Raw genomic sequence first — 20,859 nt, forward strand, 5'->3', positions numbered from 1 at the left:
GGTGGCGCAGCGGTTTAGCGCCTGCCTTTGGCCCAGGGCGCGATCCTGGAGACCCGGGATCGAATCCCACGTCGGGCTCCCGGTGCATGGAGCCTGCTTCTCCCTCTGCCTATGTCTCTGCCTCTCTCTCTCTCTATCTCTGTGTGACTATCATAAATAAAAAAAAAATAAAAAATAAACTTAAAAAAAAAAGAGTGAAGTATATTCCTAGTATATAGTTAGTTTTAAAGGTATAAAAGCTTTTACTGGAGGGACTAAAATTACTAATATAACCAATCAGAATATGATGGCAAAGTGGAAAAGAGCACTTTGAGATATACCAGCTTCCTCATCTGTCATGTAGGAAAGCTGATAGGTTTTGTCTAAAAATGACATAAGAAACAGTGATTTAGATCTATCAAAAAGCTATACGGGGTGGGGGCGGGCACCTTGGTGGCTCAATCAATTAAGAGGCCAACTCTTGATTTTTTTTTTTTCCAACCTCGATTTCACCTCAGGTCCTGATCTCCAGGTATCTCCAGGTCATGAGATCAAGCCCCGTGTCCAGCTCTGTGCTCAACCCAGAGTCTGCTTAAGATTCTCTCTCTGTCTCTGGGTGGCTTAGTTAAATGGCCAACTCCAGGTTTCAGCTCAGGCCAGGATTTCAGGGTCCTGGCATGGAGCCCCCATTAGGCTCCATATTCAGCAGGGAGTCTGCTTCAGGATTCTCTATCCCCCACTCTCAGGCATTCTCTCTCTCTCTTTCTCTCTCTCTAAAATGAATTTTTTTTTTAAAGCCTTATCTTAAAAAAAAAAAAAAAAAAGCCTTATCTCTCTCCCTCTGCCCCTACACCTTGCTCTAAGATAAATAAATAAATCTTTTTTTAAAAAGAGAAAGAAGAAAAAACTTTAAATAGTTTATATTTTAAAAGATTGAATCTATAGGGAACCTGGGTGGTTCAGTGGTTGAGTGTCAGCCTGTGGCTCAGGTCGTGATCCTGGGGTACTGAGATCAAGTCCCACATCGGGCTCTTCACAGGGAGCCTGCTTCTCCCTCTGCCTGTGTCTCTGCCTCTCTCTTCTGTGTCTCTAATGAATTAAAAATATTATTTTTAAAAAAGATTGAATCTATAAAAGAGATCTAGCTGCTGGTAAAAGCAACATTATAAGGCTACAATCAGCAAAATCCATACTGTCAGAAATTTACACAGTTTTTCAACAAATAAATTACAAAGAAATGAGACACTGAAGATTAAAGGAAAATTATGAGATATATTAACGAGATACAATGTGTAGACTTTGGTTCCTGGTTTAAAAAATTAACTCTAAGAAAACATTAATGAGACAGAGAAGTTTAAGCATAGGCTATATTTTCTATGTTGGATGTGTTACTTATTAATTTTTTAAAGGGTTCTTATTAAAAAAAAATAAATAAATAAAGGGTTCTTATTTTATGGAGATATATACTAAAATATTTTTGGATGAAATAATAGGATGTCTAGGATTGACTTCAAAATCATCCAGGGGGAAAAAAGAATCATCCAGGGGGTATGCCTGGATGGCTCAGCAGTTAAGCTCTGCTTTCGTCTCCAGGCGTGATCCTGGAGTTCAGGGATCAAGTCCCACATCAGGCTCCCTGAGGGGAGCCTGCTTCTCCCTCTCTGTGTGTCTCTAATGAATAAATAAATAAAATCTTTTTAAAAAATCATCCAGGGGAAAGGGGAAAAGGCTGGTATATGGTATGAAAGAAATACAGTTAGCTAAGTGTTGTTAATTCTTGAAGCCAAGTAATGGGCACATGGGAATTCATGGTGTTACTTTAAACACTTTTGTGTATTTCTGAAGTTTTCATAATATTAATAAGTGAAGAAAAATAGTTGAATAATAAAAATGTAAGTGATCTTATAGTGGAAATGATGTATATGCTCTGATCATAACTATGTCAAAACAGAAATGAGTATGGAAGAGGTCTTATAATTATGGTGGCATGGTAGGATATGTTAACTTCTCTGATTTCCAGATTCTCTGTAGCATAGGTTTTCCTAAGGGTTGGGAGGGATTGTTACCCACTCCACAATCCCTCATTGTCTGCACCACTCTTCCTTACTGTATGACTATGTGAATATCTGTATTAGCACTTATCTTGGAATTTTGTGTGTGTGTGTGTGAGTGACTCCTTGGCTGTGCACTCCTTGAGAATCTAATGGTGAGTTCCTGACATGTGGTTAGTGTTTGATAAATGTCTGTGGCCTAAACTGGTAACAGTGTGTAGCACAGGTTCCCAAAGAGGTTAAATATAAGGGATGTAGAAAGGGCCCTTTGATGAAGAAACTCTAAGTGTCAGCTGGAGAGCAGAATTGAGAAAGTAGAGAAGGTTAAGAAGTGAGGCAGCTACAGGGTTGAGGTCATTCACTCCAAGAAGTGGCAGTGATAGGGGTGCGGGTGTTGGGGGTCAGGGGTGTCAACTGGAAGGGATGATCAGGGAGGGAGCAATGGCTCATTTGTGTGAGCCCTCAGCCCCAATCAGGAGTCCAAAGCCTGAACCATTCTTGGTTTTATTCCCCAGGCCTGGTGAGTAATGTGGTGTTCACCAGTCACACCATGGAGCAGAGGCACCCTCTCCTTGTCCAGCTGCAGAGCCTCATCAGGGCTGCCAACCCTACTGCAGCCTTCATTCTTGCAGAAAATGGGATTGTCACCAGGTAAACTTACCAAGTTTACTTTATCCTATAGGACCAGCCACTTTCTCAAGGCAGAACCCTGGCAGAATGGCCCATAGGGTCTTTCATTTGTATCTAAGACCTACACATTTATATAAGTGCTTTTGATGTTGTGTAAAAATCAGCAAGAGGACCTCATGTGTCCGTATCCTGTACTGTTTTGAAATACTTTGTTTTGTTTTTTTAAGATTTTGTTTATTTAGAGAGGGAGAGAACATAAGCAAGGGGAGGGGCAAAAGGAGAGAGAATTCCAAGCCAACTCCATGCTGAGCAAAGAGCCTGACATTGGGCTCTATCTCACGATCCTAAGATCATGACCTGAGCTAAAATCAAGAGTCAGAGGCTTAACCAACTGAGCCATGCAGATGCCCCAAGATTTTATTTTTAAGTAATCTCTGCACTCAACATGGTGCTTAGACTTTTAACCCAAGACCAAGAGTTGCATGTTTTACCTGGGCCAGCCAGGTACCCAGAGATATTTTGTTTTGATACATTCACATTTTCATGCCTTCAAAGGATGAAGTCAAGACTCTTTCAGTATTCCTTGTGTTAAGATGTGAAAGAAATGTCCAAGAGAACATAGAGAAATGACCTTTTTACTTCATGGACTTAAATCCAAATTAAAAATTAAAAATAGAGAATTGATTGACTTTGTGTGTGTGTGTATGAAGAGAAAACATTTGGTCATTTAGAATATTTATTTGCTCAACAAAGATACACCAAAAGGTATATATTTTTATATAATTTTGACTTTGAGCAATGTAAAATATTTTACATATTCAGAAATTAAATTAACCAAGAAGGGTAAAACTAAAAACAAAAAAGTGAATCCATCTGTAGATCAAAGTAATAACAACCACACACACACACACACACACACACACACACACACCAATTAAAGTAACTTTTAAACATAATCCTCTGTTGAAATCCTGATTTCAAACAACATCACTTGTTAGATAAGAAAGATTATAAATATGAAGTGAGAAAGGTGAAGAAAAACCCTGTGGATGGTGGATTTGAATTGTGGAAGTCAATATAAATTAATTATTTCAAAACAAATGTATATTTCCTAGCTCTTCCCATTGAAAGGGATCAGAAATATTAATACCACAGTAGAATAAACACCTCTACTGCCAGATCTTGGTTTCTATATACCAGTTCCCAATATAAGGTATCAGGACTCCTTGGAGAATTAGCTGATTGCAGGTTTAGGGCAGGGAAAGTCCAAGGTGAGCCTGGTACATTTCGTGCTAAAAAAGCAAAGAGGTACCAAACGTTAGTAGAGATATATCAAAACGATACTGGAGCTAGCTCAAGAAGCTCTCATTAGCCAAATTTGGGACAACTTAAGTATAAGAGAAAACAAATGTAATATCAAATTATAGCATATGATATAAAATGAGTCCATGGTGATACTAAAAAAATGGGGACAGGCAAGATACAAATCTTTTTTTTTTTTTTTAATTTATTTATGATAGTCTCACAGAGAGAGAGAGAGAGAGGCAGAGACATAGGCAGAGGGAGAAGCAGGCTCCATGCACCGGGAGCCCGACATGGGATTCGATCCCGAGTCTCCAGGATCATGCCCTGGGCCAAAGGCAGGTGCTAAACCGCTGCACCACCCAGGGATCCCCAAATCTCTTTAAACACTAATAAATAAATAAAGATTTATAGAACTAAAAAGTCACTACTTTGTAACCGTTGGTATAATATAGTACTTCATCTAGGCAAGAATCATCAGTGGATATTAAAAGCAGTGGGTGACAGATTATTGATGAAAAGGATATGAACTGGTCTCAAAGTATCACTGCATGGACCACTTAGTGCTTCCAGTGAGAGGAAAGTACCTTCACAGTGGAGAGATCTAGTAGACATGACATTGACTACGTGATTAAACTTAGCAAGATCACTAAGTGGACAGACTGACATTATGTGCCTCCTTCGTGTGATACTCTGGAAAGCACACAACCTCACCTGGATATTAATCTTACCAAAAATGTTTGACTGAATCTAACCATAAGAAAAGAACCAGACAAATCCAGATTGTGGGACACAATGGCACCGGCTTTATATCTTCAAAAACGTCAGCTCCATGAGAAACAGAACAAAAATTGGAAGAATTATTCTATCTTAAAGGGAAATAGAGATTATAAATTCAGTAAGCATTCCCCGATTGTATCCTGGGTTGTCCTTCTGGCAAAACAGGGAAAATTTGAAAATGAATTAGATTTGTACTTCTCCAACTTTAATGTGCATATAGATCTCTTAGGATCTTATAAAAATGAGAATTCTAAAAAAAAAAAAAAAAAAAAAAAAAAAAAAGCTGATTCAGCGGGTCTGGAATGGGGCCTGGGATCTTGTGTTCTGATGAGCCTCCGGGTGATACCAGTACTGCTGGTCTACAGTATTAAATTCCTTGGGTATGATAATCGTAGTGTGGTTCTAAAAGAAAATGTCTTTGTTCTTAGGAGAGGTATACTTTAGGTGTGTGGTAAGAGAGAAGAGTGGATGCGTATGTGCTGGTGCATCTGTGGAGGGGAGGAAGCAAAATGGGTAGATGAAGATTGATTGTCCTAGTTAACCTGGGTTTTTCTGTATGTTTTCAAAGGAATGAAGACATTGAGCTGATTCTCTCAGAAAATAGTTTTTCAAGTCCTCAGATGCTACGATCTCGATATTTAATGTACCCTGGCTGGCAAGTATCATCACTAAAAAGTAGCTAAGATTTCTTTGTAAATGCAACGACTTAATCATTTACAGAAAAAAAGAAAGTGACATTTCAAGTGTTCTATGAGGGTGGGATGGCCTGCCATGTCCCAACAGCTGCTGGTCTTACCAGTAGCCCACTGCTCCACACATCTTGGGACCCACTTGGGAGCCTTACTGGATATTGAGACTTAGGGAGTGGCCCTGTGGGCACCAAGCACACCGTGTCCTTTGTTTCCTCTGGCCTCTAGTGAGGGTGAGATGGCTGGCCTGGAACCAGGGAGTTACGGCCTTCCCAGGTGAAAGAGTTGCTCCTGAGAATACAGTGAGTCCTTTGAGGGGTCCCCCCTGACAGGTAGGCTCCCTGCCCTTGTGGCCCAGGGAATGTTTATTCTCTCCTGCAGACTCCCAAGTACATGAACCTCTCCTCCAAAAGGGAGAGGAGGAGGAAAGAGTGCCAAGGGTGCTGTAGTCATGCCAGTGCCAATATCACTTGAGCACTCACTGTGTGCTACACATTGTTCTAAGTTCCCCAGGACAGTAGCCACCAGCCACATTTGGCTATTTAATAAAATGTAAATTAACAAAAATTAAGTAAAATCAGTCTCTCAGTCATACAAGCCACACTTCAAGTGCTTAGTAGTTACCTGTGGCCAACAGCTACCACATTGGACAGCACAGATCCAGAACATTTCCATCACAGAAAGTTCTGTTGGAAAGTGCCCTAAGAGCTCTATCTGTGTTATCTCATTAATCCTCAAACCAAGCCTATGAGGTAGGGTCCATTATTTTCCTTCTTTTAAGGATAAGGTAAGTGAGGAAGTGAGGAGTTAAGTGGCATATTCAAATTCATACAGCCAGTAAGTGTGAATGAGCTGCATTTCAAATGCAGCTTGTGTGACTCCAGAGCCCTCACACTATGTTGTGCTTGTCTCTGTATAGAATGGATTGTTCTGCTCTCTTGAAAGTTCTGGGAAAGATAATTACTAAAGCTTAGCCAAATATATTCTCTTATGTTGATTTGGATTATCTTTGTTATCCTTACTCACTTCCCCCAGACACCTATGTGTCCTCCATATCACCCCTTTCATCACCAGTGTTTTATACCAGCAAAAAACTGATTGCACTATGCTGATAAAACAAACAAATCCAGTTTGTGAAATTGAAGATTGAGGCATATTCTTAGAAGGACCGTCTGATTTGAGTTACATCATACTTGCTTAAACAGTGGGTAGGTGGATCATTTCTTATGCCTGATCAAGACAATTATATCTTAGCTAAAAAGAAACAGATGGAGCTTCTGAGGTGAAACCTTCCTCTCCAGTGACTGCAGTTACTGACCCTTTTCCAGCCATACCTCTGGGCCTGGTCGTGAGATTCCTGCTGTCTCCACCTAGTGCCTAGGAAAGCACGCATTCCAAGCACTGAGTCCATGGTGACTCATTCTGGGCATCGTGCATGTGACCCAGCTCAGGGCACAGACTTTCCTGGAGGTAGAATGATCCAAGAGAGAGCCAGGTATAAAAGGTTCATTAGAAACCTCTATGAAAAAAAAAAAAAAAAAAAGAAACCTCTATGAATCTAAAGCCTGAAGCCTTCTCTTTACCAGGAAGATCAATGCTTATAGAGAATCAGAGATGGAAGGGCCTTAGAGTCACCCTTCAGGCTCTCCCCCTTCTGAATCCCTTCCTAGGATTCAGATAATTTAATCTTTTAACAAGGTGGCAGCCATGAGACTCCTACATATCTCTGTATATTTTTCCCTTCCCTCACTGAATCAGGACCCACCACCTCAGAGTGAATAGGCTTTAGCTCTGGATGTGCTCAGCTCTGTGCTGTGCAGATTCTCAGCCATTCCCCTCCCACAACCCTCTCTGTGCTCATCAACCCATCCCCATCTCCTCTGGTAGAAGGCTTATTTCTAGTTTTGTAGGAAACTTTCACTTTTCCCTTGGCCCCTCCCAATTTCCTTAAGGATTCAGGCTCTGAACAAAGAGCCAGAGAAGCAGATGGTCTCCCATGACTTATTTAGGTGGGGAGAGGGCAAGTGAACATGTCAGTATTACAAAATTATCATGCCAGCACCTTACTTTAAAGAAAGCATAAGGAGTAAGCTATTCTCAATACATATGATGTAAAATTCAAATAGGTAGAGCTATTGTAAAGCAAAGGAAACTAATAAGAAAATATAATGGACTGGAAGAATATGTTCCCATCATATGTGGCAAAGCATTAATATAATATTTGAGAAGCTTATTTTGATACCAAAGAAAACAACCCAGTTCATATAGATGTGGACAGTTCACTTTTTCTTTTTTTTAAGATTTTATTTATTTTAGACAATGCATGAGCCGGGAGAGGGACAGAGAGAGAGGGAGAGGGAATCTCAAGCAGACTCCTCTCTTGAGTGTGGAGTCCAAGCAGTGCTCAATCCCAAGACCCTGAGATCATGACGTGAGCTGGACACTTAACTGACCGAGCCACCCAGGTACCCTTGGACAGTTCACTTTAGAACAAATATAAATGCCAGCCATGATAACAGAATTCCATTTTAGTAATATTCAGAAATGTAAAATGATGGTTTACTGTTGTTTTGATTGACACCTGTTATACTTTACCAAAAATATCTATAAGAATCATTGCTGGGGGAATTGTGAAACTGAAACGCTCTTCTATTGGGAGTGGTGTAAATTATTACCCATGAGGTGGTTACTACCTTTCCTGGATTGATTCTATCATGGAGACTCATCTCAAAGAATAATTTTTAAAAAATGACAATTCCATAATTTTGGAAGTTAGGTGATGGGGATTTATTGTACTCTCTGTCTTTGCATGTCTTTGAAATTTTCCATAATATAAACTTAAACTTTTTATTTTATTTTTTTTTTTTTAAACTTAAACTTTTTAAATGCTCTAATATGGCATGTTCTTTTTTTTCTTTTTTTTTTTTTTTTTAAGACTTTCTTTAGGGGTGCCTGCCTTCAGCACAGTCATGATCTCAGGGTCTTGGGATCAGGCCCTGCATCAGGCTCCCTGCTCAGCGAGGAGACTGCTTCTCCTTCTCCCTCTGCCATTACCCCCACTTGTGCTCTCTGGCTCTCTCTGTCAAATAAATAAGTGAAATCTTTAAAAAAAAAAAAAAAAAAAGACTTTTTTATTATTAAGTGATCTCTATACCCAGTGTGGGGCTTGAGCTCACAACCCCAAGATCAAGAGTCACATCCTCCACCAGCTGAGCCAGCCAGGTATTCCTGAACTTGTTAATAAGTCTGTGGTTGGCATGATGTCTGCTGAATTCAAAACAGAAAGTAGAGCAGAGGTGCCCCAGCTCTTTAGTTCCTTCTGGAAAATGTGCACATCCAAATGTACAGTCTGTTAAACTGCCCTCAGCAATGGTGGGATATAGTTGAGGCCCTGAGGAAGAGCTCTAAGGGTGTCAGCCCCAATCTCAGGTGGCACACTAGTAAGCTTCAAAGATAGATGGCCTGCAGTTGTATGTGCAACCATGCTTCCCAGTCTCAAGCTGAAAGAGACATACATGTATTTAAAACAAGTGTTTTGTACCCAAAAAGGCACATAAGAAACAACCCAAATATTATAGGATAAATGATACGTAATTCATCCCAGAGCAGTATATAACAAAACCCAAAGCCCCAATTACTTGTACTTAGAATTTTTTAAACCTTTTAGGTATGAAGGTAAATTTGATGCTGGGTCAGTCTTTCCACTGATGGTTCAAATCTGCGTATGGTTTGGTCGCCCCCTGGAGAAGACTCGCTTCGTGGCCAAGTGTAAAGGTAAACCTTGATTGACACGTCTCAGACCCTGATAAAACAGTACCACAGAGTTGTTCCTGCTTCCTGGTACCATTTTAGTATTACGTGTGCTATGTTTTCTGTTCACCATTAGGGTCCAAAAACAGGCAGAGGGATTTGAGGACCCGGGAGTGCCCCACCCCTGGGAACAGTGGCAGAGCCCCTGCGGAGGGTCTGATAGAGGGAGAACCTGTGAGCTCAGGTTCCTCTAGTGGGAATCCTTCCCAGTCCCTAACCCTCCCAGCTGTGTGCCCTGAACTTGTCCTCTTCTTCCACCAGCAATTCAGTCTTCCATCAAGCCAAGTCCCTTCTCTGGAAACATCTACCATATCCTGGGCAAAGTGAAGTTTTCAGGTAACTGGGGAATTGGATATGGGAGTCCTGTACTATGGAATGCTCATATCTCATGATATGGGTTCATAGCTTCCCACAGATGCTGGTCAGACTCTCTCAAAAACCCTCCCATCTGGGCTTGACACCAGTGGCTTTTCTAGCCCTCCCCGCCCCCCCCCCCCCCCCCTTTCTGCAGATCCTGCTCCACAGTGGAGGATATGTCCTATCTTCCCCTGGATGGCCTGCCTAGGACCTCTCCTCACAGTTCCTTGACTTCCTTGTTCCAGAGACTCGCACTTCCCCCAACCCCTTCAAGCCATCCATGGCCTCTTAGACCTCTTACTCGGAGTTGCCCCAGTGCTAAGCTCTTCAGCTCCATATCCATTGCTGCCAGAGTTTTCAAGACTTCACTTGCCTTCTCCCTATTTATCAGCCTTAGACTTCTGGAACCCTCATGATCTGAAGTCTGTCCATCCTGGGCTGGAGATCAGAGAAGGCCTCAAAACAAGAAGTTATTCAACTCAACATTGAGAAAGGGGAGAATATTCTAGGGAAAAGGCACAGCATGTGCTTTGGAACCATGGCACATTGCAACAACCAGGAAGGGTTCACTGTGATTGACACCTAATGGGAATATCTCTATTAAGGCATTTTTAGCTATTATAACAGAAAACCTCAACTCAGCTAGCAGGTGTTAGCTATATAATAAGAAGTGAAGAGGTCAGGCAGCATAGCAAGGCCACAGAGGACACAGGTAATATGTGTTCTTCTATTCTTGATGTGTCAGCCTGCCCTCAGGTTCCCACCTCTCATTGCCAGGTAGTTCTACAGGTCTAGGTGTCACATCCAAACATAACACCCACCTGATAGGATAGGCTCTTCCTGTGGGTGGTTTTATCAATACTGACACCAATTATTGAAGCACCTCCTGCCACTTCTCCAAAGACTTCTCTCTTTGGCCACAGTTGAGTTGCCATGACTTCTAGGGAATTAGTATTGGAGGAAGAGTGGGATGCTGGCAGGCAACCATCAGTGTCTGCCATAGGGAGTCACTGAGAGTTGTAAACATGGAACCATCTGAGTTCAGATGAAAGATGACACCAAAAAAAAAAAAAAAATAGATGACATCACCCATACAAAAGAATCTCTCAGGGTCCTTAACTCATGCTTTTGGCCTAATTTATGTTGCTGATTTTGAAACTTTGGCCCCATACTCAAGCCTACTTAACTCAAGCTCCAGTAGAGTCCCCCAGTTGCTTCAGAGGTCATAAAACCTCCTTCCCTCTCACCCTGTATTCTTCTTTATTTAGACCTTCTCTTGGCCCCTTTCTTATTTAAGTTATTCTCTCTTTGTTTTAGATCCCTTTCTCACCCTGCTTTTTAGGGGGACCTTGCCCTTATGTCTCCAGTCTAAGAAGCCCCTGGCTTCTCAGTCAATAAGCCCAGTCCCATCTCTCCTGTTCCTATCACATGACCCTTCTGCAGCACTTGTATGTTGACAGCCTCTTCCCTTGGCTTGTCTCAGGCCTCCACTGAGACCAAAGGGGCTTTCCTCTCATAGTCCCCTTCTGGGCTAGTGATGTCCACCTGATTACCAAATCAACCAAGCCAGAAATTTACATTGCTCCTCCCTCTCTTACTTCCTCTTTTCTAACTTGACACCAATCATGGCAGTTCTCCCTCCTGCATATGTCACAGGAATCTGTCCCCAACCATCGACACATTACATCTTAGTGTAGCTTTATCCTTTCAGGACTCAGGAACTCCGTGTGTTCTCCTTGCAGACTCTGAGAGGGCCATGGAGGTCTGCCACAACACTCTAGCCAATTCTCTGAGCATTGTCCCGGTTTTGGAGGGACCCTCACCACCGCCCGATTCCAGAAGCACACCTCAAGATAGCAGCGGGCAGCAGGAGTGTTACCTTGTGTTCATCGGCTGCTCCCTGAAGGAAGAAAGTGTCAAGGACTGGCTGCGGCAGTCAGCTAAGCAGGTGGTTCCCAAAGCCCAGATACGTTTGGCACAAATGTGCCCAGCACACCCAGAGCTGCTCCTGGCCTTGGGCTAGGAGCCCCTCCGTGACCTCCCTCCTGGTCTGCCCGTCACAGGCTCAGCCAGCACTTTCAGAAATGCTTTGAGAGTGAGAGGAAGCCACTCAGGGTAACCTCAAGGCAGACCTATTCTTACAGCCATTTCTAATTCTTTTGCTAAGGCAAATTGCAGTTATTAGGTGGCTTAACCGGGACCTGGGTGAAACCTCATGGTTCCATGTGGATCCTGGGTCAGCCTGGTGTCTAAATGCAAAATATCTTTTCTTAGCTGAACCTAATTCAGGGACTGTCCTGTGTTCTGAACCTAGAATCCTTCTATACTTGGGTACTCTCTCTAGAAAAGAGAGGCAACAAAGATATGCTTACAATGATTTGCAAACCAAGACTTCAGGCATTGATAGCAGTGAGCCCAGGGCCCTAGAAACAGGTGCAGGGAAAAAGATTCTTACCTGTAGAGGCCCACAAGCATCTTTAGCCCAGTAATGCAAAGAAAAATAAAACCCAGACTGGAATTAAAATCCTCTAATATGAGACACCTGAGTGGCTCAGTGGTTGAGTGTCTGCCTTTGGCTCAGGTTATGATCCTGGGGTCCTAGAATCAAGTCCCTCATCAGGCTACCCACAGGGAGCCTGCTTCTCCCTCTGCCTATGTCTCTGCCTCTCTCTGTGTCTCTCATGAATAAATAAAAGCTTTAAAAAAAATCCTCTAATATGACACAAGCCTTGGGTGCTAGGCCTCTTAGCACAGCCTCAGGGGTTTACCTTGACTTAGAATTCTGGAAATAGTGTTGGTTGGGCCCTGCCTGGATCCTTTGTAGATGCTTAGTTGAAACCTGTCTGTTATACTGAGGAATGGCTACTTGTAGGCTATGTCTTTCTCAGATAAACTGGATGAACTCCTAAATGGTTGACCAGGGGACTTCCTTTTGTCCCTTTGTCTGTGTGTCTGGCACTGACGGGGTTTAGAGTCGAGGATCTGCTATCTGCAAAAGCACTAGTGTTTCCTCCGCTGCTTGTTTGCCCTGGCACACAGCGTTCTGTGGTAGTAAGTGGTCTCCTTAAGGGGAGGCAGTCAGGATACTGTGTCCAGGCCGTAAGAGTGCTTATGCTTGTCTTTCCCTGCTTCTGGGATCTTAGTCATGTAAGTGGTCCCCAGAGCCCTGAGCCCTTCACCTGTTCATGTACTTCCATCAGTTCTGTTGGGACCTGACCCCTCCCTCCCTATATCTTTACACAGAAGCCTCAGAGGAAAGCCCTGAAGACCAGGGGGATGCTGACCCAGCAGGAGATCAGGAACATCCACGTGAGTCCCCTAAGAAACCCAGAGCTATCCTTCTGGGCTGGCACAGTTCCATCCTTTAGGATCCCCTGAGTGAGAGAGCTCTTTGTAGGGCATTCTGGAGGTCTTGCTTCTCTCAAGCCATAGAGGGAAACTGGGTGTAGAGGAACCTTAGCCCATCCAGCCTTGTAGCCTGAGAGAGGAAGAGAATAGAATGACCTCTCATGTGACCTGGGCATGAGGTTGAGGAGAAGCAGTGCCTGTGGGAGGAAGGGATGATGTGAAGTCCTGTTTTGACATGCTGTTGAAGTAGGCACAGAAGTCCTTTCTCCTCCCATCCGTCTGTGCTAGGTAAACCACAGATAAAGCAACAGGGCCCAGGAAGAACTCAAGGTCCAGAAGCTGCTGATAAGCAGGTGGTAGAATCTTGGGACCAGCAGGAGAGGTGCTTTGATGACCCCCATCCCAGCCTCTTCCCCAGTCCTCACCTCACTGGGGCCTTTTCCTGAGGGGTTTGGAGGCAAAGGCTAAAAGGGACAGAGTCCAGGCTCAAGCACAGGCTATATCACTTCCTGTAGTGTAATGAGTGAATGGGAGAGGATCTGGGACTCCAGGAGCCCCTGCTTTGGACTTGAGGAGGTCCCTTCATATCCAGCTTCTGTCCTGGGCAACCCTGGGTGCTCTGGAGAAGAGACTGTGGGTACCTCAGAAGGCAGTCCTTGTAGTGTGTAGTCCTTGTAGTCCTTGTTGCTCTAAAAGAACATTTGGAGCAACATGGATTTGAGTACAAGTAGCTTACTTTTGGAAGTGATTCTAGGAGACACTAGCAGGGACGTGGGAAACTAAGGGAGAGAATGAAGGAGAGACAGCTAACGAAGGGTATGTTATCAAACCAGTACCACTGAGGACAAGTGGAGCTTAATCCCGTGAGGAGCTCCCAGAGTTCCTTCTGTCAGTTACTCTGTGAGGACTGCTGTGGGAGCCATTTCCTCACATGTCTAGCCTTCCATGGGGCAGAGTGGGCCATCATGCTAAGGTCATAGGCTTGTTTATTTGTCTCTAATAAATAAGCAAATGATAGAAAGTGGTCAGATCATTTTAACAGGACTCTTTTTTCCTACAGGTGAAACGCCACCTGGACCCCCTGCCCGCGGGCTATTTTTACAATGGCACCCAGTTTGTCAACTTCTTTGGTGACAAGACTGATTTTCATCCACGTATCCTTAGAATCTATGGTGGGAAGGTTGGGGGTGTGTGGAAGCCTGATCATAAAAAGGGTGGGTGTCTGCTGGAGCCACAGCAACCTAACCCCTAGAGTAGGCTGCGTTCTGGGAACACACGACAAGCCACAGAGGCAGGCTTTTCATTTTGGCCTTCTAATGTCATTAACAATAATTTTGCCTTCATTCAGCGATTGCTAATACACCTGTGGGTTGTAGTTTAATGTAGCTGTGGTGGCATCCTGCGTTCTGGGTTGTAGTTTAAATGTAGCTCTGGTGACATCCTGCGTTCTGTGGTCATCAGGATCATAATTGACAAATTGGAGACTAGATGTGATTACAATAGTTAACCTGTGAGAAAATGGACAGGAGTCCTGCTATGTGCTCATGAATGCTGAAGGGCTCAGCACTAACACCTCAAGAAGGAACCATGCCAACCCTGACCTCTTCTCTATAGCTGTGGTGCTGCCAGTATATAAAAAAAGCCCAGTAGGTAGGCTTTGTGTGGGCTGAGCACTCACCTGCCCACAGATCCCTCTGGGCCTGGGCAGGCTCCCTTGTCCTCCTGGCACAGGGCTCTCTTCCTTAATAAGATGCCAGTTATGGACCAGTTCATGAATGACTATGTGGAAGAAGCCAACCGGGAAATCGAGAAGTATAACCGAGAGCTGGATCAGCAGGAGTACCATGACCTCTTTGAGCAGAAGCCCTAGGGGAAGGCTGGGCCATACATCCTGCAGAATGTCCACCCTAAAGGTGGATGTTCAGAAATGTGGTTACTGAACCTCAGCTCTCCCAGAGGCCCCTCCCTAAAGGGGCTGTCCTTGTTCTTCTTGGCCTTTGTATACTGGCTTGAGTGCATGTTGTCTTTATCTCCACACAGCGCTGAAGAGCATCACCTGCACCACTGATGGGGGGGGGGGGGGGGGCTCATGGAGGATGAACAGATAAGGACTGCCCTGTGTATGCGGCTGGCAGCCCAGAACCTCTTGGTCTCTCGTCACAGTACCTCCTTTGGGCTATTGAGGCACTGTGACAGAGGGCAGCATTTGTACACAGAGGAGCTTTTGGGATGTAGAAGGAACCCTGGCTGCCTGAACTGTGGCCATGCCTAGAGGAGCAAGCCACCACAGGCTTTGGGCCTCAGACACTGCCCCAGGAGAACTGTGTTCCCAGGGGAATGCCTGCCTTCCCACTTAGGCCCCTTGCATTGAAGGAGCTGGCCCTGCTGGCCCTGGGGAGTAGCCCCAGGGGAGTAGCCCAAGCCCAACCCACAGAGCCACAGCTTGGGCTGAGGTCAACAGCTTATTCTAAGATGAAGGGATGTCCCCTTATAGACTAACTGAGGGGAAAGGCATGTTGCTTTCCAGAGGCATGAGGCTTTTGAATTATTATAAGCAGTCTCCCTGGAAGTTGGTTTTGTGCTCCCCTCATGGCATCACTCTGGTTTGCCTCATTCAGCCCTTCTGATGATGCTTCACCTTATTTTTGAGGGGAGCATCCTGCAACTGCTTACTCTTAGGCCCAGGGCTCTGATCACTTGTGGAGCCTCCCTGAAGGGGGCTTACTCTCCAGCAGCCATCCCTCACTTGAGCCTTGCCAGGGAAGGCTTGGTCTTCAGCCACAAACTTCAGGAAACTTATGTCCCCAAGCATTGTTTCAAAGAATTCCAATATCTAGTTTAGAAAGGCTTTGTTTTCAGCTGAACCATAAAGCAGAGGGGAATTACAAATGTACCCATACCTGACTTCCAGAATCACTATGGGGGAGGGGGGGGTCACAGGCACTGATATTTGGGTGATGCCTGTTAGGACTTTAGCGCCTCAGCGGCCTAGATTGTAAATGCTTTCTGAATTTTACTTTTTTTTTTTTTTTTTTTTTTTTTTTTTTTGCATGTCTTAGGAAGAAGCACATAGATGAAACCAGCAAAGTTTCCAGTAATGTAGAGGGGTTTTTGAGAATGGCCCCTGGCACAGAGGAGAGATTAAGAAAGGATGGAGCACATGTGGCCTATGTGCCTGGTCACTCAGAGGCCTCCATGCAAGTAGCAAAGCAGGTGTTAAGGGCTTGTCAATAAAATGTACTTGTATTAGAAAAAAATAATCTGTATTTGAAGCCAAATGAACAAAACCCCAAATACCACTCAATAAGAAATCTTGCATGAAGAAAGCCTTCTGAAAAGGCCCATGTACTCCAGTTCCAGCTCCCAAAGCTGGTGGTGACAAGGGCCCAGATATGGAGCCCAAGTCTGGGAGCACCTCATTTCTGGTTGGCCAGAGGCTGGGGTTCCATAGTGGGCCTGTCTCTACTTCAGAATCAATAACATAGATCTTAAGTGCAATTGATTAAATAAGCAATGAGTTACTGTAGCTTCCTTTAGCTCTACCGAGCTCTTTTTAAAAACTCAGACTTGAGCAGCCTTAGAAAAAGGAGAAGTGGGGTGGGTGGGGAGGGTAGGGGAACCATAGGCCATTTACTCCAAGTGGGTTGCTGTGAACTTTTAAATGAAAGCTCTAGATTGAGGAGCTCGAGCCATTTCCTGGCTGCTGCACAAAAGAGTTTTTAAAGAGGGTTCAGAGCCCGCACATAAAAGCGGGTCTTCCCACTGCGTGGGGCTCTACTACGTGGTGGTCTTGGTTTCTGACCATTGTCCACAGAAATGCTCTCTCACCAACTTGCCCCACTGTCCCAATTCCTCTACTGTTAGAGGGAATACTGTGATTACCTCAACTTGAATATGAAACTGTGATTGAAAAAAGTCAAAACGTTAAGTTCCAAAGCCAAAAAGGCAGAACTGGCTGAGGCCTCTGGTGACGCTCCTCAGCTTTCTCGGGAGTGTAAAGGGGCACATTGGCGAAAGGGCATTCCTTGGGGGCACACTTGCTGTGCCCCTGGTGAAGAGGCACACTAGCTGTGTAAGCTCTTTGAGGACTGAAGCAGGGAGGATGCTCCCCCCTTGCACTGCCCCTTCTAGAACCTGCTGGGTGCCTATGGGTTCTGACTGTGAAGTTTTAATATCCACTTAACTCCTCTGGGAGCTCCAGGTGGAGGGACAGGGTCTTAGGCTGTCTCCAGAGGAAGGGCCATGACACTGTGTTGTAGATTTTGACCTTAGGAGTGGATGCCAGGGACCCAGCAGTGACATCAGGTGTAGTAGATTCCTTAGGGAGAGGCAGAAGTCCTCCAGGGGTTTACGTGCTTTTTGCCAACTTTCCTATTAGCAGCTTCAGTTTTATATCACCCAGAGTGAGTGTGATAACATTGAAGTCGCTGAAGTTATGGGTTATTTTACGTTTTGATATGGGATTTTTTTTTCTTTTTTTGATTGGAAGGAGGAGGCAGAAATTGGAGAAAAGGGATCACCCTGGGAAGGGGCTGCTGGCAAGGAGTCCAACTGGCCCCATCCGAGCCCTTGTGGCTCTCTGACCTGAGGCCAGGACACTGGGCCTTGCTGGTAGCAAGAAAAAGTTCCCTCCTAAATTCTCTTAGGATTTTGGAGAATTTTTGCACAGTAATAAGCTCTGGGTTTGCTCTTTGGGCTTCTCAAAAGGGAAAAGTTAACTCAAAGATTGTAAACTATTAAGTATTCCAGCATGTTGCTGACCTAGTTGGATAGTTGTACCTCAAAAAGTAGGTGAGAAAAGGCTTCCTTGTCCCAGGTTGTCAAATAATGACAGAAGAGCTCACTTACGTGCCAAAATTCACTTTTATACTAGTTTTTCAGTGCTTTAATATTTGTAACTTAAATTTTAAAACTCATATTTACAAACACTACTGTAACTTCAGTGAAACTGAATTGTGTGATTGAAGCTTTTTGCTTATTATAGTATTTATTACACTACTTAATTCAGTAAATATATAAAAGTAGCTTTCAATTTATTTTTATATTATTTTACATGTTTTTACCTGCAGTTGTGTATGTGAATTTACCTTGGTAACTGAGATATCATGCTAAGGACCAATAAACTCACTGAACAAGCAAGACCTGGCACTGTTACCTGTTGCTGTGGACTCAGCCCCAAGGTGGGGCGGAGTTTGGGAAGGCCAATCCCCTGGGACTAGAGCCCTTCCTTGGGCCTCCCAGGGAAACAAATGCTCTGCTGGGCAGCTGGGGAGAGGTCCTTGGGGCACACATTCCCACCCCCAGGCCCCAGAAGGCTCACAGAGGGTAAGGTTCATGAAGAGACCCCCCTGCATGGGAGCGGGCACTCTCGACTCTCAGAACCCAAAGAGGGAATCAAGGAAGCTGGCTGGGGCCCTGGGAGGAGCTGCATCCATGGCTGACCTTGTGCTCTTCCTGGATAGCGGGGCACTGGTGTCAGTTTGCAACCCACACCCCAACTTGGCCAGGGTGCTTTACAAGCTGGTCGCCCCAGGTAACTCCAGCCAAAGCTCCATGAGATGGCCCTTGTTACCCCTTTACAAATGGGAACAATCGAAAATGAAGGGCCCAGGGGGTGGAGGGGTGGGCCCGAGCCACTGCCCTGGCTCAGGGTCCCTCCAGGACGCTGCTCTGATGTTGCCCTGCCCCAGGAGCCTGGGAGCCACACATGCCCACCCAGAGAGAGGCTGCCCACAGGCCTGTAGCTCTAACAGAGTGCTCACAGCACCCCTCTCCAAGAGCGGCAGGGGTCCCAAAACCAGTGAGGCAGGCGCCACCCACACCCGCCTCTGGCCTCTGGCCTTGTGGAGAAAGAGCTGATTGCCAAGCAGAGACCCTGCTTTCTGTCCCGCTCTTGAGGCGAGGGGCCTCTGGACAGGAGAAGGGCTCCACAGGGGGATGGAGATCTGGCCCTAGGGGAGGAGGCAGCCTCTGCAGGCAGCCTCCCTCAGATGGTGGGGAAGGTAGTCTGAGGTTTGGAGGTTCTGTGCACTCAAGTAGTCATGTACAAACCAAGGCAAAACTGCATGTGAGAAGCCCAGGGAATTGGGAGAGAGGGGGTGGCAGAAGCATCCCTTTCCTCAACAGCCCCCTTCCCCAGAGTCTCCCACCTGGAGTCCTGCAAGGCCAGATGTGAACCTTGAGGAGCTCCTGTGCTTGGAATTGCTAGGAAACCACCAGGGTTTCGGGATGACCCTCAGAGTCGTCAGGGAGATGGGGGAAACAGTACATGTGTGTGTGTGGGGGGGGGTGCTCCTGGACGGGATGATCTTTGAGGGCCAAGAAGACTCAGAGGCCAGGAAGCCTGGAACTGGGAAGGGGGCCTGTCCCCACTTGATGGGAAGTTACTTGGAGCAGAGGGTCTCAGGTGGAGCTGCGGAGTATCACAGAGCCCTCTTGGGAAGCACGAGAAATAGTTATGTATTCATTTCTATCACACAGTCTAGGAAACAGTCATGCCCAAAGGAAACATGGCAATATGCCCCACTGCCAGCCCATGATGGAAAGGGCATGGCTCCGTTGCTGTAAGAAGAGTCTAGGGTGGTCCCAGCTTCAAGCTGGCCCTAGGCACTCAGATGTCATCAGAGCCTCTCTCCATACTTGGTGGCCTTACCCCCTCCCCGCCCCCCCAGCAGTGAGCTTCCTTTATGCAACCAGCAGCTCCAACACCCTAAAGGGAAGACCCAGCCTCCTCCAGAGGCAGCACCAAAGTCTGGGATCACATTCCCATCCCTGAACCAGTCACAATGGTCAGGAATATTCTGACTGGCCTGACCATGGGTCACTGTGCACTTCCAAGGGCTCCCAATATCAGGCCCACTGGGGAATCTCAGGCCCTCAAAACAGGCCTTGCTCCCTAGACCCGCATAGCAGGCTGTTTCTGAGCTTCTCTGTTAAAATCAAATACATACTTGATTTTTTAAATTTTGCTTTCTGCTAGTCTTTTCTAGTACAAATGATAGCAAGCACAAAGTTGTCCTCTTGTGGTGGTAGTGATTTTTAACCAAAGGGAAAAAATATTTTCATCAAAAACATTCTTTGCAATAGGACCATTTCCCCCTGCAAACTGAGAAAAGACCACCATTGTGTGGTTTTCTAGTGCCTTAGCATACTCAGGGACACCGATGTTCCACAGGAACATGTTTTGAGAATCTTTTTTTTTTTTTTCCTCTAAATAATAGGGACGCCTGGGTGGCTCAGTGGTTGAGTGTCTGCCTTCGGTTCAGGTCATGATCCGAGGGTCCTGGAATCGAGTCCTGCATCAGGCTCCCCGCAGGGAGCCTGCTTCTCCCTCTGCCTGTGTCTCTGCCGCTCTCTCTCTCTGTCTCTGCCGCTCTCTCTCTCTCTGTCTCTCATGAATAACTAATATCTTGAAAGAAAAGAAAAAAGGAAAAGGAAAGAAAGAGAAAGAAGAAAAGAAGGAAGAAGAAAGAAAGGGAAAAAAAAAAGAAAAAGAAAAAGAAGAGGAAAGAAAGATCATATAGACTGTAATGTGGGGGTGGACCCATTGCTCCACACTGCCGGGGATGAGAAGAGGACTAACTGGAGAGTGATTCCGAAGGAACAATTGACAAGTCAAAATGATTAACTAGACGGGAATGAGGGGGTGACCTCCAGGTAGAAGTGGAAAAAAACCAAAGTGGAAAAAAACCCAATGTTGTGAAACACTTCCAAAAACTTTTTTTATTATCCAAAAATTTGGAGAAAAATAAATTTATCCACAAATTATTCCTGTTTTCCCCAGGCTTCTGAAGTGCTAAAGTGACCAGCCAAAATAATTTGGTAAAAGGGATCAGGGTCAATACATTTTATGTCAAACTAATAAATGACTATAAATCTGTTTTTAAAAGCTGCTATTCAGGGATGCCTGGGTG

General features: G+C 45.0%; 1 protein-coding gene across 3 annotated transcripts in view; it reads left to right on the forward strand.

The window, feature by feature from the left end:
- Positions 1 to 18,085, forward strand: part of C24H20orf194 (chromosome 24 C20orf194 homolog) — a 141,657-nt gene extending 123,572 nt beyond the window's left edge. For 2 of the 3 annotated variants that reach the window (XM_038571737.1, XM_038571740.1), the window contains exons 30-37: positions 2,546 to 2,681; positions 5,311 to 5,397; positions 9,099 to 9,205; positions 9,503 to 9,577; positions 11,341 to 11,546; positions 12,842 to 12,907; positions 14,007 to 14,100; positions 14,704 to 18,085. In XM_038571737.1, coding sequence (XP_038427665.1) covers positions 2,546 to 2,681; positions 5,311 to 5,397; positions 9,099 to 9,205; positions 9,503 to 9,577; positions 11,341 to 11,546; positions 12,842 to 12,907; positions 14,007 to 14,100; positions 14,704 to 14,816 — 884 coding nt within the window. In that variant the 3' untranslated portion in view covers positions 14,817 to 18,085. The remainder of the gene's footprint in view (positions 1 to 2,545; positions 2,682 to 5,310; positions 5,398 to 9,098; positions 9,206 to 9,502; positions 9,578 to 11,340; positions 11,547 to 12,841; positions 12,908 to 14,006; positions 14,101 to 14,703) is intronic. The other variant, XM_038571738.1, reaches the window with a different exon arrangement.
- Positions 18,086 to 20,859: the final 2,774 nt, after the last annotated feature.

Source organism: Canis lupus, chromosome 24 (genome assembly GCF_011100685.1).
Source record: "Canis lupus familiaris isolate Mischka breed German Shepherd chromosome 24, alternate assembly UU_Cfam_GSD_1.0, whole genome shotgun sequence".
Lineage (NCBI taxonomy): Eukaryota > Metazoa > Chordata > Mammalia > Carnivora > Canidae > Canis > Canis lupus.